Raw genomic sequence first — 13314 nt, 5'->3', positions numbered from 1 at the left:
CTTGTCACCTTTATTTATATAGCGCTTTATCCAGTACAGATTAATTATGCAAACAGTTAATTTTGGCTGTACAGCAGCTCTACATGAAAATAGTGTCATTGTTCAGCTGAAGTTAGTTCAGTGTTGATTCAGCTCCTCTGTAAAGATAATCAATTATTAAAGGGGTGGTATAATGCCCTTTTCACAAGATTTAAAATAAGTCTTTGATGTCCCCAGAGTGTGTATGTGAAGTTTTAGCTCAAAATACCCCACAGATATTTTTAAATAGCAGGTTATTAAAATTGTCACTTTTTGAGGGTGAGCAAAAACGCACCGTTTTTGTGTCTGTCCCTTTAAATGCAAATGAGCTCCTGCTCCCGGCACAGAGGGCGGAGCTTCAAGAGCTCGTGTTCTTTTACCTCACATAGACATGCACTGAAAATTTCAAAAACCTTTAGGCTTTTATGTTCAATCCGGAGTCAGACAAAGATGGAGAGACTCAAGAAGAAGTGACAACATGTAGACAACATTTCTGAATGGTTAGTTGATTAATTTATGTAGTTATCTTCTATTCATTGATTAGCATATTCTATCATGATAATCTATAAATCGTGTTCTGGGGCGGGGTTTATGTAAATTTTAGGGTTAGTGATGTCACTAACCCAGGATGAATGTCGTGTAGTCCCTACCAGCCGTTTGTTGTAGTCCTTAAAAAATTATTTCTTTAAAAGAAAATATCTCCCTTTGCTTTGAACTTTGAGCATCATAACTTTGCAGATGTTGTTTTGCTCAAAAAGCAACATTACACACTAACTAAAATTAAAAAAGTGAAATCATAATCATCCACCCCTTTAAATTATTTCATTTCATCTATAAAGCAGTTCTGCAGAAAACAGTGATGTCATCATCCAGCTCAGTTCAGTTTTCATCCAAAAGTGTCAGTGCAGTCAGATCAATAATATTGTTGAATATTAATTGTCCCCAACTAAGCAAGCCAGAGACAGTGGCAAGGAAACCAAACTCTATCAGGTGACAGAATAGAGAGAAAAAACCTTGGGAGAAACCAGTCTCAGTCAGGGGGCCAGTTCTTCTTTAGCCAACGAACAAACACGGTGGCATTTAAATATTTCATCCAGTTCCTTTTGCTTGAAGGCTGGATTGAAGATCAGATTCATCACGCCAGTATGGAGACGAAGCTGGGCATAGGTTCTATGCATAGGACTTGTCGATTTCTTATGGCCTTCACAGGGGATTGTCTAGTTTACAGGATCTCTACTGACATTCAAGGCTGCGTTGTGGTCGTGTCTAGGTGCAGGTCCACCATCTGGTCTGGATACGGCTTACTACGGTAACCTCGGGATAAACAGAGGGACTAATATTAACATAGATGCCATTCTTCTTATGATTTATGAAGTACATGGGGTGTTATGGGAAGTGTTCCCGGTTCCGGTTAACCTAATTTAGGCAGCCTAACAATCCTTTAACAGATTTGAATCTTAGAAAGGTGATGTGTTATGTGTAAACCAGGTTAAAGAGATTTTTAGTCCAGATTTGTGTCTGCTTCCCGAACAAGGCTAGGAAGACTGTTCCAGAGTTTGGGTGCTAAATAGGAAAAGGATCTACCTCCAGCAGTCGATTTTGATATTCTAGGTATTATCAACTGGCCAGAATTTTGATACCACAATAGACGTGAAGGACTATAATGTGTTAAAAGCTTGCTTAAGTACTGAGGACCTAAACCATTTAGTGCTTTGTAAATAATCAGCAAGATTTTAAAATTGTATGCGATGTTTAATAGGGAGCCAATGAAGTTTTGAATATGTTTAGCCTGTTCTGGCTTCACTTCACTGGTTGCCATTCGAATACCGTGTTACATTTAAAGTTCTATTGTGTGTGTATAAGGGGTTAAATGGCCAGGCTCCACAATACATTACAGATCTTCTTCTCCACTGGAAATGTTCTTGGCCCTTAAGGTCCTCGAACAGGTTGATGTTGACTGTGCCTATGCCTCGTATGAAGTTAAAGGGTGATCGTGCCGTTTCCGTTGCTGTTCCATGTCTGTGGAATGATTTGCCAGTACACATTAGGCTGTCTTACGATGTTGTTAGTTTTAAAACCTCACTGAAGACATATCTTTTTTCTCTGGCATTTGGATCAGTTTATGTGCTTTATTGTATTTTATTCTCTTGTCAGTTTATGTATTTTATTGTCTAAATTTGTTGTTTATTTCTAAACATGCTTTAGAAATAAAAGTGCCTTGCCCAAGGGTAGCATGTACATCGTGAAAAGCAACTGTCCTAGTACTGAGCCTTGTGGTACTCCATACTGAACTTGTGATCGATGAGACACCTCTTCATTTACTGCTGTAAATTGATAACGGTCAGATTAGTATGATTTGAACCATGGCAATGCAATTCCACTAATGCCAACGTAATTTTCGAGGCTATTCAAAAGAATGTTGTGGTCGATAGCGTCAAATGCAGCACTAACCCAGTAACACTAATAGAGAGAAGTCATTTGTGACTCTAATGAGAGCAGTTTCCGTACTTTGATATGGTCTAGATCATGTCTTTAAATCTTCGCAGATACCATTTCTTTCTACATAAGAACAGTTGTGAGGAAACTGCCTTTTCTAGTATTTTTGACAGAAAAGGGAGATTCGATCGGTCTGTAATTAACTAGTTCTCTATGATCAAGTTGCGTTTTTTTAATAAGAGGTTTAATAACAGCCAGCTTAAAGGTTTTTGGTATATATCCTAATGACAATGATGAATTAATAATATTAAGAAGTGGATCTGTGACTTCTGGAGCATCTCTTTCAGTAGCTTAGTCAGTATAGGGTCTAACATGTTGTTGATTTTGATGATTTAACAAGTTTAGACAATTCCTTCCTCTCCTATAACAAAGAATGAATGGAATTGTTCTATAGCATGACTTACTGTAGTAGGCAGTTGTATGGTTATCATTTTCTCTCTAAAAATATCAATCTTGCCAGTAAAGAAATTCATAAAGCCATTACTGCTGTGCTGTTTGGAAACATCTGAAGTTGAAGCTTTATTTATCTCTAATTTAGCCACTGTATCAAATAAATACCTAGGGTTGTGTTTGTTTCCTTGTCTTTGTTTTCTAGGGTTGTGTTTGTTTTCTTATATTTCTTATCTAGCAGTTTTTAAAGCATTTCTGTATGCAGTAACACTATCCTTCCACGAAATGTGAATGTGGCGAGCAGGACGAGGCCGAGGGCTTTGAGAGAACAAGACCGGTGTCATTATCACTCACACCACCGGCCTCATGCCGTTCTCTCACGGCCCTCGGCCTCGTCCTGCTCGCCACAGGGAAATGCCTCTAGTTTTGTTTTCTTCCAGCTGCGCTCCATTTTTTATGTCAATAGAGACAATAGTTTGCAGCACAACTGTTTTCAACATTGATAATAGTAAGAAATGTTTCTTGAGCAGTAAATCAGAATTCAAAAACTCTGACTATGCTGAAATGTATTTCATAAGCAGCGATCAGTTATTGAATATTTTCCTACTGAACAACTGAATAAAATAGTATCATAAGACAAGTCATCGTCATTGTCCGCTTCTCAACAGGAGGCCTTGATCCACCTGGGAGCCAAATTCTCACCTTGTATGCGACGGGACCACCAGGTACATGAACTGATTAAAAAAAAACGGGATATGGAGCGACATTCGGCTTGCTGTGTGCGCAACGACCGCTCAGGCTGTCTGCAGACCTTAGAGGAGGAATGCTCTGTAAGTACAGGAGCCGTGGACTATCAAGGCTATGAATGAGAAGCTGTCAGGTCATTGACATCTCTTTCTTTATGTTTCAGAGCACTTTGGCTGTATGGGTAAAATGGCCTCAGCATCCCAGCACCCCTCAGCTGGAGTTGAAAAACCGGCAGTATGGCTCTGTGTGTCATCAGGACCCCAGGTGAGGGAATACGACTTCACTCAATACTTCAATTTACAATTTTCACAGAGACATTTCAATATCTTACTGTGTTTTTGGCAGGACGTGTATAGAGCCGGCCTCTGTATCTCCTCATGAGTGGCCTGATGACATCACCAAATGGCCAGTAAGTATTGCATCAAGAATGGATCAATATATGAAAGAACTATTATTACCTGTGGTAGCACCACAGTACTTTGTTGTAAAGGTCGATTAGATACTTTGTCCTAATATGGATATGTATTGCAGATCTGCACCAAATATAATTCTGGGAACCACACCAATCTGCCTCATATCGACTGTACTATCACCGGCCGGCCCTGTTGCATCGGCACTAAAGGGAGGTGAGGAAATCTGCTGTTACTCACTAGTTACAATTGATCAATACTGAGACATTTCACATGCACTTGTTTAGTGGGCATGAATATACAGTTTTGTGTGCTTTTTAAATATCCTGTGTGTTGTTTTGCAGGTGTGAAATCACATCAAGGGAGTACTGTGACTTCATGAAAGGATTCTTCCACGAGGAGGCAACCCTCTGCTCACAAGTAAGCGCACTAAACCAGAGAAGCACAGAAATAAGTCAAAGACACCTTTTGTAACATTACAAATGCCTTAACTGTCACTTTTGATCAGTTTAATGCATCCTTTCTGAGTAAAAGTATACTTTTTTTTAAAACCTTACACTTGGTAGTGTAACCCTATGGTTCAGGTCGCAAATGAGTGTAAAGCTCTCAGCCCTAAAAGTTGTCAGTACTCACCCACTAGACTAATGAGGTGGCGTGAATAAGAACGGAAGATAAATCTACCCTCTGCTAAGTGCTCTGTAATCACAATGAAGGTTGCCATGCTAATCTCCTCTGCATTGGCAAAATCTGTTGTCGTCTGAAAGGGCACACAGTGATTGCCCGGGTCTGAAGCTTGTGCCAGCTTCCAGGGTTTTAACTTAAGACTTTGTGCTAAAAGTGTGTTAAATACGGTCTAATGTCTAATCTTAAGCTTGAAAATGCAATTGAATTTATTATTGGCAGTGTTTGGGGGTGTTTCTCTTTTAGATGTTTTATAATCTAAAGAAACGCACTAATCTGTCCCTGCCAGGTTCACTGTATGGATGATGTGTGTGGCCTTCTTCCTTTCTTGAACCCGGAGGTCCCAGATCAGTTCTACCGTCTTTGGCTCTCACTGTTCCTGCATGCTGGGTGAGTGACTGTAGAGTATGGGCATCCTTAAGCCCTGTTCACACTCAACAAAAACTCGGGAAACCTAAACTAACTGCAGACGAATGGTCTGTTCACCCCATGAGCAAAACAACAAAGTGAAATATTGCAGACGAAATTGAAACGGAAAAGCAAAATGTCACAGACAAATGTGGTAACAGACTGGTCAGACCAACAGCTAAACAAAAAAAGTGAAGCTATGCAAATGAAAGGTCCGTTCAGACCCAGAACGATGCGAAAAGCATATGACAGGCCTATTTGCACCTAAAGTTAAACGAAAAGGCAAAAATTGCAACAACAAAAAGAAGACGAAACAAAAAAGCAAAGATTTTCAGTTTATATGTCTATTCATACCAACAGTGAAACAAAAATGAACAAATTTACATTCTTTATTCACACCTAGGATGAAGCGAAACAAACCTAGACATTGCAGACGAAAAAGTCTTTTAGCCCATAGTAGAGTAAAACAACAAAGTGAAATATTGCAGACGATATTGAAACGGAAAAGCATAATGTCACAGACAATGTGGTAACAGACTGGTCAGACCAACAGCTAAACAAAAAAAGTGAAGCTATGCAAATGAAAGGTCCGTTCAGACCCAGAACAATGCGAAAAGCACGTGACAGGCCTATTTGCACCTAAAGGTTGAAACGGATGAAACAAAAAAGCAAAGCATTGCAGTTTAAATGTCTATTCATACCAACAGTGAAACAAAAATGTACAAATTCACATAATGTATTCACTTTTAGGATGAAACGGGGAAAAAACTAGACTAGAAAAAGTATTTTAGCCCATAGAGCAAAACAACCAAAAAAGTGAAACATTGCAGACGAAATCAAAAGTGAAACGAAATAGCATTATCACAGAGAGTGTGGTCACGGACAGGTCACACCAACAGCAAAAAAAAAAATAAAGTGAAACAATGTAAATGAAAGGTCTGTTCAGGCCAAGAACAACACGAAATGCGCAACATTGCCTATAACAGACAAAAATCTGCAAACAACACTCCATGAGCGAAATTAAAAAGCAAACTATTACAGGTTAAAACACAAGAGTTCCCAAATATTAGATATTAATGTCTGAAAATGTGCTCAGACTGGCAGAATACCAGTGTCTGCAATGGCAATTCAGATATTTCAATATTGACTCAATAATTTCTGATCAAAATCCTCCCAGACTAAATTACTAGAGCTATGCTGTCCATATTCGTTTTTCAGCTCTACTCTCACTCTTACTGTATTTCAACGAGTGTCTGTTTATTTTCCTACTGAGTCCATACTCAAACGAAACACTGCTGAGACCTCTTCTTAAATCTTCAACCCACAAGCTATAATAAAATTCCTCTGGGTTTTAACTATGCACACGAGGTGGAACAATTTACCCATACGCCCCGTGTCCCATGCTGCACTGCAGTATATTTCAAATGCTTCAAAAGCTGACACATGATCAGATTATCTGCTTTAAGAAACAGCTGACACTTGGAAGAGCTGGCGCTATTGAGCGTGGCGTGATCTGTAGTAGTAATCAGAGAGAGTGCTTCACTGAGCTGCACTTTGGCTCTTTACCTTTCTTAAGAAGGCTCAGATTAACGCTCCTGCACGTGCCTCTGTCAAACACCTTGAACATCACTCTCACTCTCAGACGTCCTTGAACCTGCTGAAGTCGGATTGCCTGTTGCATATTTGTTCATATATGTGGCCAGTGATTGCAACGAAGCATCTTTCATAATAACATGTGCGGGGACTCTTGTTGTGACATGCCTTTGCCACATTTTATGAGACAGCTGACAGAAGTGTAATTATGACATAGGCAGTGGATTGCTTGGACATCATTTAGAGTCAGATGGATCATAACTTAAATGAGGGGAATGTTTATGACCACTGGAGCCATTTCAGAACATTGTGGTGTATTGGGAATGATGAATATGCATTTAAATCCATAAAGATGTCATGGCAGCTTTTAAACAACATGCTTGAAACGTTCTCTTTGTCCCCATCTGTTAAAAACAGGATTCTGCATTGCCTGGTGTCGGTATGTTTTCAGATGACAATCCTTCGAGATCTAGAGAAGTTGGCCGGATGGGTACGAATATCTATCATCTATATCCTGAGTGGCATCACAGGAAACCTGGCTAGTGCCATCTTTCTCCCCTACAGGGCTGAGGTGAGCCCCTCTTGCCTCTTTTACACCAACAGGGTGCGCTGGAAACTGGAAACGCTCCAGTTGACGGACATCCGATGCATGTTGTGGCTCTAGCTGTCTTAGTTTTCATCCGTTTAATATCATTTTTCTTCATAAATATCCTGTTTTCAAATTAATGTTATTTATTATTTGGATCAGTGAAGTGACACTCCTTTTTGCCTGGCTCTAGTAATTTATTTAAAATACTTTAAAATGCAATTTATATATACAATGACTTTAATACACCTTTTCTATGATAGGCATGTTTTAAAATTTCAGAATTAAAATGTATAAAGACAAAAAATGAATACAGTTAAATAGATTTTTTTCCCAATAATGGTACTTTTTTAAAACCATAGGAATAAAGAGTTTATTTCTAAGAACTTTCTACATGTTTTAAACTAGATTTTTAAATGATTTTTCCTATTCCTTATCATGAACGCTATTATTTATCATTGACCCATATATTAAAATAACTTCTGGCATTACTACAAAATTACTATGGATGTTAAAATATGTTCTTAAAACTGTTTGGGAGCTCCATCTAAGACAAGGGTTCCCAAACTTTTTTTGTTGAAGTAACCCCTGAGATTTTAATTGAATATTTTGATGATTTAACAGCACATTCTCATTTTTATGGTTCTTTTATGTTTGATAGTCACATGATGTGCAAGTAAACAAATCAAATATTAAAATGTTTTATTGTTTCTATCAGGAGCCCCGCACGACATGCAATATGTCATTGTGGCCCCAAATTAAGAAATCGTTCCCACGAATTATGAATGTATTCATTTCATTCATTTTAATAAATCATGGCGCGATTTACTCATTATTTCCCTCATTTTAGTTATTTGTGGACATGTTGTACTAATTCATTCTCTTGTTTTGATTTAAAGGGGATCTATTATGCCCCTTTTTACAATATGTATTATAAGTCTCGGGTGTCCCCAGAATGTGTCTGTGAAGTTTCAGATCAAAATACCCCACAGATAATGTATTATACCATGTTGTAAATGTCCGTTTTGAACACCTCTAATAACAGATCATTCTAAATTGTAATGTAGACACTGCATTTTCAGTAAAGCTGCTTTGAAACTATATGAATTGTGAATTCACTGAGCTAATCCCGACCCCTCTTTTGCTGCTTCTCTAGGTGGGACCAGCTGGCTCTCAGTTTGGCATCCTGGCCTGTCTGTTTGTGGAGCTGATTCAGAGCTGGCAGATTCTGGCTCAGCCGTGGCGGGCCTTCACTAAGCTACTGTGCGTGGTGCTCTTTCTGTTTGCCTTCGGCCTGCTGCCCTGGATCGATAACTTCGCCCACATCTGCGGATTCATCTCGGGCTTCTTCCTCTCCTTCGCCTTCCTGCCCTACATCAGCTTCGGCCGCCTGGACATGTACCGCAAGCGCTGCCAGATCATCATCTTCATGGTGGTGTTCGTGGGCCTGTTCGCCGGACTTGTGGTGCTCTTCTACGTGTATCCCATCAAGTGTGAGTGGTGCGAGCTGCTCACCTGCATTCCTTTCACCGACAAGTTCTGTGAGAAGTACGACCTCAACGCGCACCTCCATTGAGGGAGAGGCGGGGCTTCGGGGACGAAGGGATTTGATTGGTCGTTAATCTGCATCCGCCAGCCCCAAATTGCACTTCGTCTCTTCCAAATGAAGCCCTTTCTGTGAACATGGACAGTATGCTTGTTTTGCTTTTTTTTACTCAAGTGCAATGTGGAACTCCACTTTGACTATGATATTAGGACTCTGAGAATGAAGAACACTTTTTAACGTACCCTAAAGATTGATGTAGTCTATTGAGAAGGGTGTCTGATAATCATACGAAAACAGGGTCACCCTCGCCCGAAAACTATCTTTACACTACAGTCTCAGAAGGCAGTGTCATAATAAAAGCACTGGTACACCAAACGGAGAACACGTCTTCTCCAATTTTGATTGTTGTACTTTTTTATGTTTTAGCATGTCAGGGGTAGGTTTGTCTTTGTTTAGTCGACCTCAGAATCCAGGGACGAAAAAAAAAACTGTACCTTCGGTGCCTTGATAAATGTACCTACTACTGCCATATTTTCGTTACACGTTTAGCACTCAAATGATATTCTTTTATTTGTGTGTTACTTCTAATGGAGTTATAGTTGATTATGAAAGGGTAGTGTTTTAGCTACCCAATTTACACACTTGTCACAGAATACAGCTAAAAACAACCTGCACCTCTGAAGTTTGTCTGTTTTTTCTTGTCTACTCGACCATAAACAAGCTCTAAAATATGGAAGCTCATTTCCACCTCAGAGTAAAGAAAAAAAATAAAAATGTAAAAGATCTCAATGTGACTGTTTCTCGACATCACATATCGCAATGCGACTGTTTATCACAATAGCTATCATTCCATCCAGCTATTTTAATGCACATTTTGAGATATTGCATAAAAAATATACCGTGGTAATCCAGAGTATTCGTGAGAGCACAAGTTGAATTTGCTCAACTTGAGTTACTCTGGTGTCCAGTAATGAGGCTAATTAAATATGCCCCTTGTATCCGAGCTGCACCAATCACATCGGGTTATCCGATGTAGGCGGGCCAGAGTCGAGCTAAACAGATGACGACAGTGCTGTGACGTCGAAGTCATTAGTAAACATTGCAAGATGGCTGTGGATGAACACCAGTTGTTTGAAACGGCTTTGGCCGCTACAATGAACGAGTTAGACTTGGCTTTTTATCTAAAAGAGGATCAGAAGACGGCGCTCGAATCGTTCCTTTGCAAGAAGGGCGTTTTTGCTGTTTTGCCGACCGGATACGGTAAGAGTCTAATCTACCAGTTAGCTCCGCTGGTAGCTAAGCGTATGGGGTTTATTGTGATTGGTCGTAGTGTTATCCAATTGCGTGCAGTGAGATTTTCAAATGCATGCTTGGTGCCGCCCCTCGAGCTGGCCGATTTTCATTAGTCGACGCCAGACCATTAATCTTTCAGATTTAGGTCTGGATTTCCAGGCTATAAAAAATACTGGATGAAAACGCCAAGATGCGCATAAAAAACGTATGCGCTCAATTGAGGCGGATCATTTTTTATCCTCATTTACTATTGAAAACATTTATCGAATAAATCCCTCGACATGCCTCAACAGAGGATGTGATTGGATAACTGCACTAACCAGCGGACCAATCGCATTGCACAGCATCTCAAATGTTGGTTTGATCATTCTTCAGTTAAATTCACAACTTTCGTTGGAAACATAGAAGCTAATGTGCCTATTTCTCATAACTGCAACACAGTGTGACTTAATATCTCACAATTGTGACCTTATTTCTCGTTATTAAGACTTTATATATTGCAATGCGATTGTCTATTTCTCATAATCGTGACATTACATATCACAGTACAAGTCAGTATAAGGCGGATGTGACTTTATTTTTCAATAATTATTTCTTAATTACAAAATGTATAATTTGTCAGTGACTTAATATCTCACAATTGTGTCTTTATATTTCACAATGCGAGTTTATATATAGTGACTTGCCTTTATTTATCATAACTGCAACTTCATATCTCACAATTGCGTCTTTAAATCTCAGTGTGACTAGTTTTTTTGTTTGTTTGTTTCAAAACTACTTTTCTTGTTCAGTTTTTTTCCCTCTGAGGCGGAAACAGACGTTCATTCCAAACCACTCTGACGGGTTAGAAACAAAGTTATGAAATGATTAGGATGGTACCAAGGATAACTTAATGTATCCATAAACCTAAAGAAATGCTTTCTCACCACTGTGCATAAAATACACATTACAAAAATATAGCTTTGTTATTAGATGTTTTATTTGTTATTGATTAAGATGCCACAGAGAATGTTTATGGATGTTCTAATTAAAGTTTACATCAGTTCATACACTGTATACATAGATTGCATTTCAAAACACATTGTCACATATGCAGTAATATATTAGGAAGATTTTATTCTAAAACAGTATTCAACATTTCACTGTCCACTTGCAATCCAAGGAATGGAACATTATATAAAAATAAAATTGTCAAATTTTCAATTAAAAGTTAGATTTTCCAGAAGAAAGATTCTGAATTCACTTTTTCAATGGTTGAATGGTTTTGTAAAAGTAGACCATTATTTATGTAAAATGTAATTAAAGATGAAAGAAACTTTTTTTATTGATCAAACAAAATGATGAATGTGGTGACTAATTAATTGTTAAAAACAACTGCTGTTTTGACCAGTAAAGTGTGGAGTGTATCTTGGGCGGTTCACAAGAAGAAAAATGAACAGCCAACATCTGTGTGCAATCTCTTTAAATGAGTGCATAGGCAAGTCTCTGGTTCTTTGCTCAGGCGGTATTAGGGCTTTGAGTCCTTAACTAGGTGAGAGCCGTCCAGAATCTACACATGATGTCCTTTATCAGGATTGGATGTGCTGTAAGCTAAAGAAACTTAACATCCGCTGTTTCGTCGTGCATAAGCCAGGCCTCCGAGCTGATACTCCATCTCTGTGAAGGTCAAAGCCCCCACACTGATGGCCGAGTGACCCTTCTCCTTGAAGCCAGCTTTCTGGTAGAAGGGCACCAGGAACTCCTCACAGACCAGCAGGGCCCTGCGCAGGCCGGGGAGACAGCGCAGGTACTGCAGGTAGCGCCAAAGCAAGATGGAGCCTTTGCCCTGCTGCCGACAATGGCGGTGCACTGACAACACGTGGATGTGTACCGCGGTAGAGTCCGGGACGTGTGTGTTCATGGCCTCCTGGATAAGATGGTCAAAAGAGGGTTAGAATCTAAACGCATTCCAACTGAACTGATACAAGGTTTCTTTAAAGAACCACATTAGTGTTTTTCAACAACTACCCTGTAAAAAAAAAACTTTTCGAAGATTATTTAAGTACGGTTTACAAGAAGATGCTGTTTCACCTTTAATTCAATGTGCTACTTGCAATTGTAATCATTTATGAAATTTACTAGCAATTTTGGAGTGAAAATGGTTTCAAAATAAATCCTACACTATATAGGCCTATATATATTTTTTTTTCCAGAGTAGAAAATCACTTCTCACCTGTCCTAGTTTCTCTTTGTCCCAGCCAGATCCTATGATGAAGGCCACCAACTGACCCTCTTCAAACCATCCCAAAGAGAGCTCAGGACACTGACTCAGGAAACTAAGCACCTCATCAAGGGTGAGTGGACATTCACCGGAAACTGAGACGAACGCTGTAGAGGGAGAGATGGGAGAGATACAGGGGTCAGTCAACCCTCATCCCAATGCAAACAATAGGTTATCGGCAGATTAGCAGGTTTATCGCAATCAAGTCGGCTTGTTGACTGCAGTCTTCTAGTTTTCTATATGTAAAACTTGTGAAATGCTTAAGGACTTTAGGACTGGTTTGATTTAACAAAGAAGTGTGTGTTGGTGTGTATTACAGAATTTTATTGGGCACCAATTTAAAAATTAAGAGTTCTGTAAATAAATGTTAATTTTTTCCAGGCTAACCAAACAAAATTTTATTTACTTTTTTTCCAAATTCAAAAATAATGTATTTATTAGTATGACATACACCATCGTTCAAAAGTATTGGGTTGGTAATATATTTTCACTATATTACTATATGCTCACAAAGTTTAACCAGTAAAGTAAACTAAACCCAACCATCAGATTTTTAAGAATAATGCCTTCAGTGTTTGTCACTTGCTGAAAAACTCAATCTAAACTCAAATCACAACATTGACACTGCACAACAGCAATTTAAATTATTCTGGAACTCTATTTTAGTAAATCTATTTGCAGCACCCCAATATATCCACACACACCCCTCGTGTCTGAGAAACATCTTACCTTCTCTCTCGATCTCAAATACACTAATGGCGTCCTGTGGGGTGAGATTTCGGAACTCGCTAGCGGGTAATGTGTGTCGTCGCTGGCGTCGTGAGCTGAGCGGCGTCTTCAGGAAGAACGGCTTCAGGAAAGGTGAGCTGACGACCTGAGGTGCCAT

At 39.2% G+C, this 13314-nt stretch overlaps 2 protein-coding genes across 6 annotated transcripts in view; one reads left to right on the top strand and one right to left on the bottom strand.

Moving 5' to 3' along the window:
• Positions 1–11391, top strand: part of rhbdf1a (rhomboid 5 homolog 1a) — a 53575-nt gene extending 42184 nt beyond the window's left edge. For all 5 annotated transcript variants that reach the window (XM_081379999.1, XM_081379996.1, XM_081379998.1 and 2 more), the window contains 8 exons: positions 3573–3734; positions 3815–3915; positions 3997–4060; positions 4183–4277; positions 4406–4481; positions 5032–5132; positions 7161–7314; positions 8486–11391. In XM_081379999.1, coding sequence (XP_081236125.1) covers positions 3573–3734; positions 3815–3915; positions 3997–4060; positions 4183–4277; positions 4406–4481; positions 5032–5132; positions 7161–7314; positions 8486–8905 — 1173 coding nt within the window. In that variant the 3' untranslated portion in view covers positions 8906–11391. The remainder of the gene's footprint in view (positions 1–3572; positions 3735–3814; positions 3916–3996; positions 4061–4182; positions 4278–4405; positions 4482–5031; positions 5133–7160; positions 7315–8485) is intronic.
• A 377-nt stretch (positions 11392–11768) lies between these two features.
• aanat2 (arylalkylamine N-acetyltransferase 2) lies at positions 11769–13314 on the bottom strand (the record flags this gene model as incomplete). Its single annotated transcript, XM_081378074.1, has 3 exons — positions 11769–12074; positions 12381–12535; positions 13158–13314. The coding sequence occupies 3 exons, from the start codon at positions 13312–13314 to the stop codon at positions 11769–11771; spliced, it is 618 nt and encodes a 205-aa protein (XP_081234200.1).

Source organism: Scardinius erythrophthalmus, assembly GCF_964197995.2.
Source record: "Scardinius erythrophthalmus genome assembly, chromosome: 1".
NCBI lineage: Eukaryota > Metazoa > Chordata > Actinopteri > Cypriniformes > Leuciscidae > Scardinius > Scardinius erythrophthalmus.
This window is presented reverse-complemented; position numbering and strand designations above follow the sequence as displayed.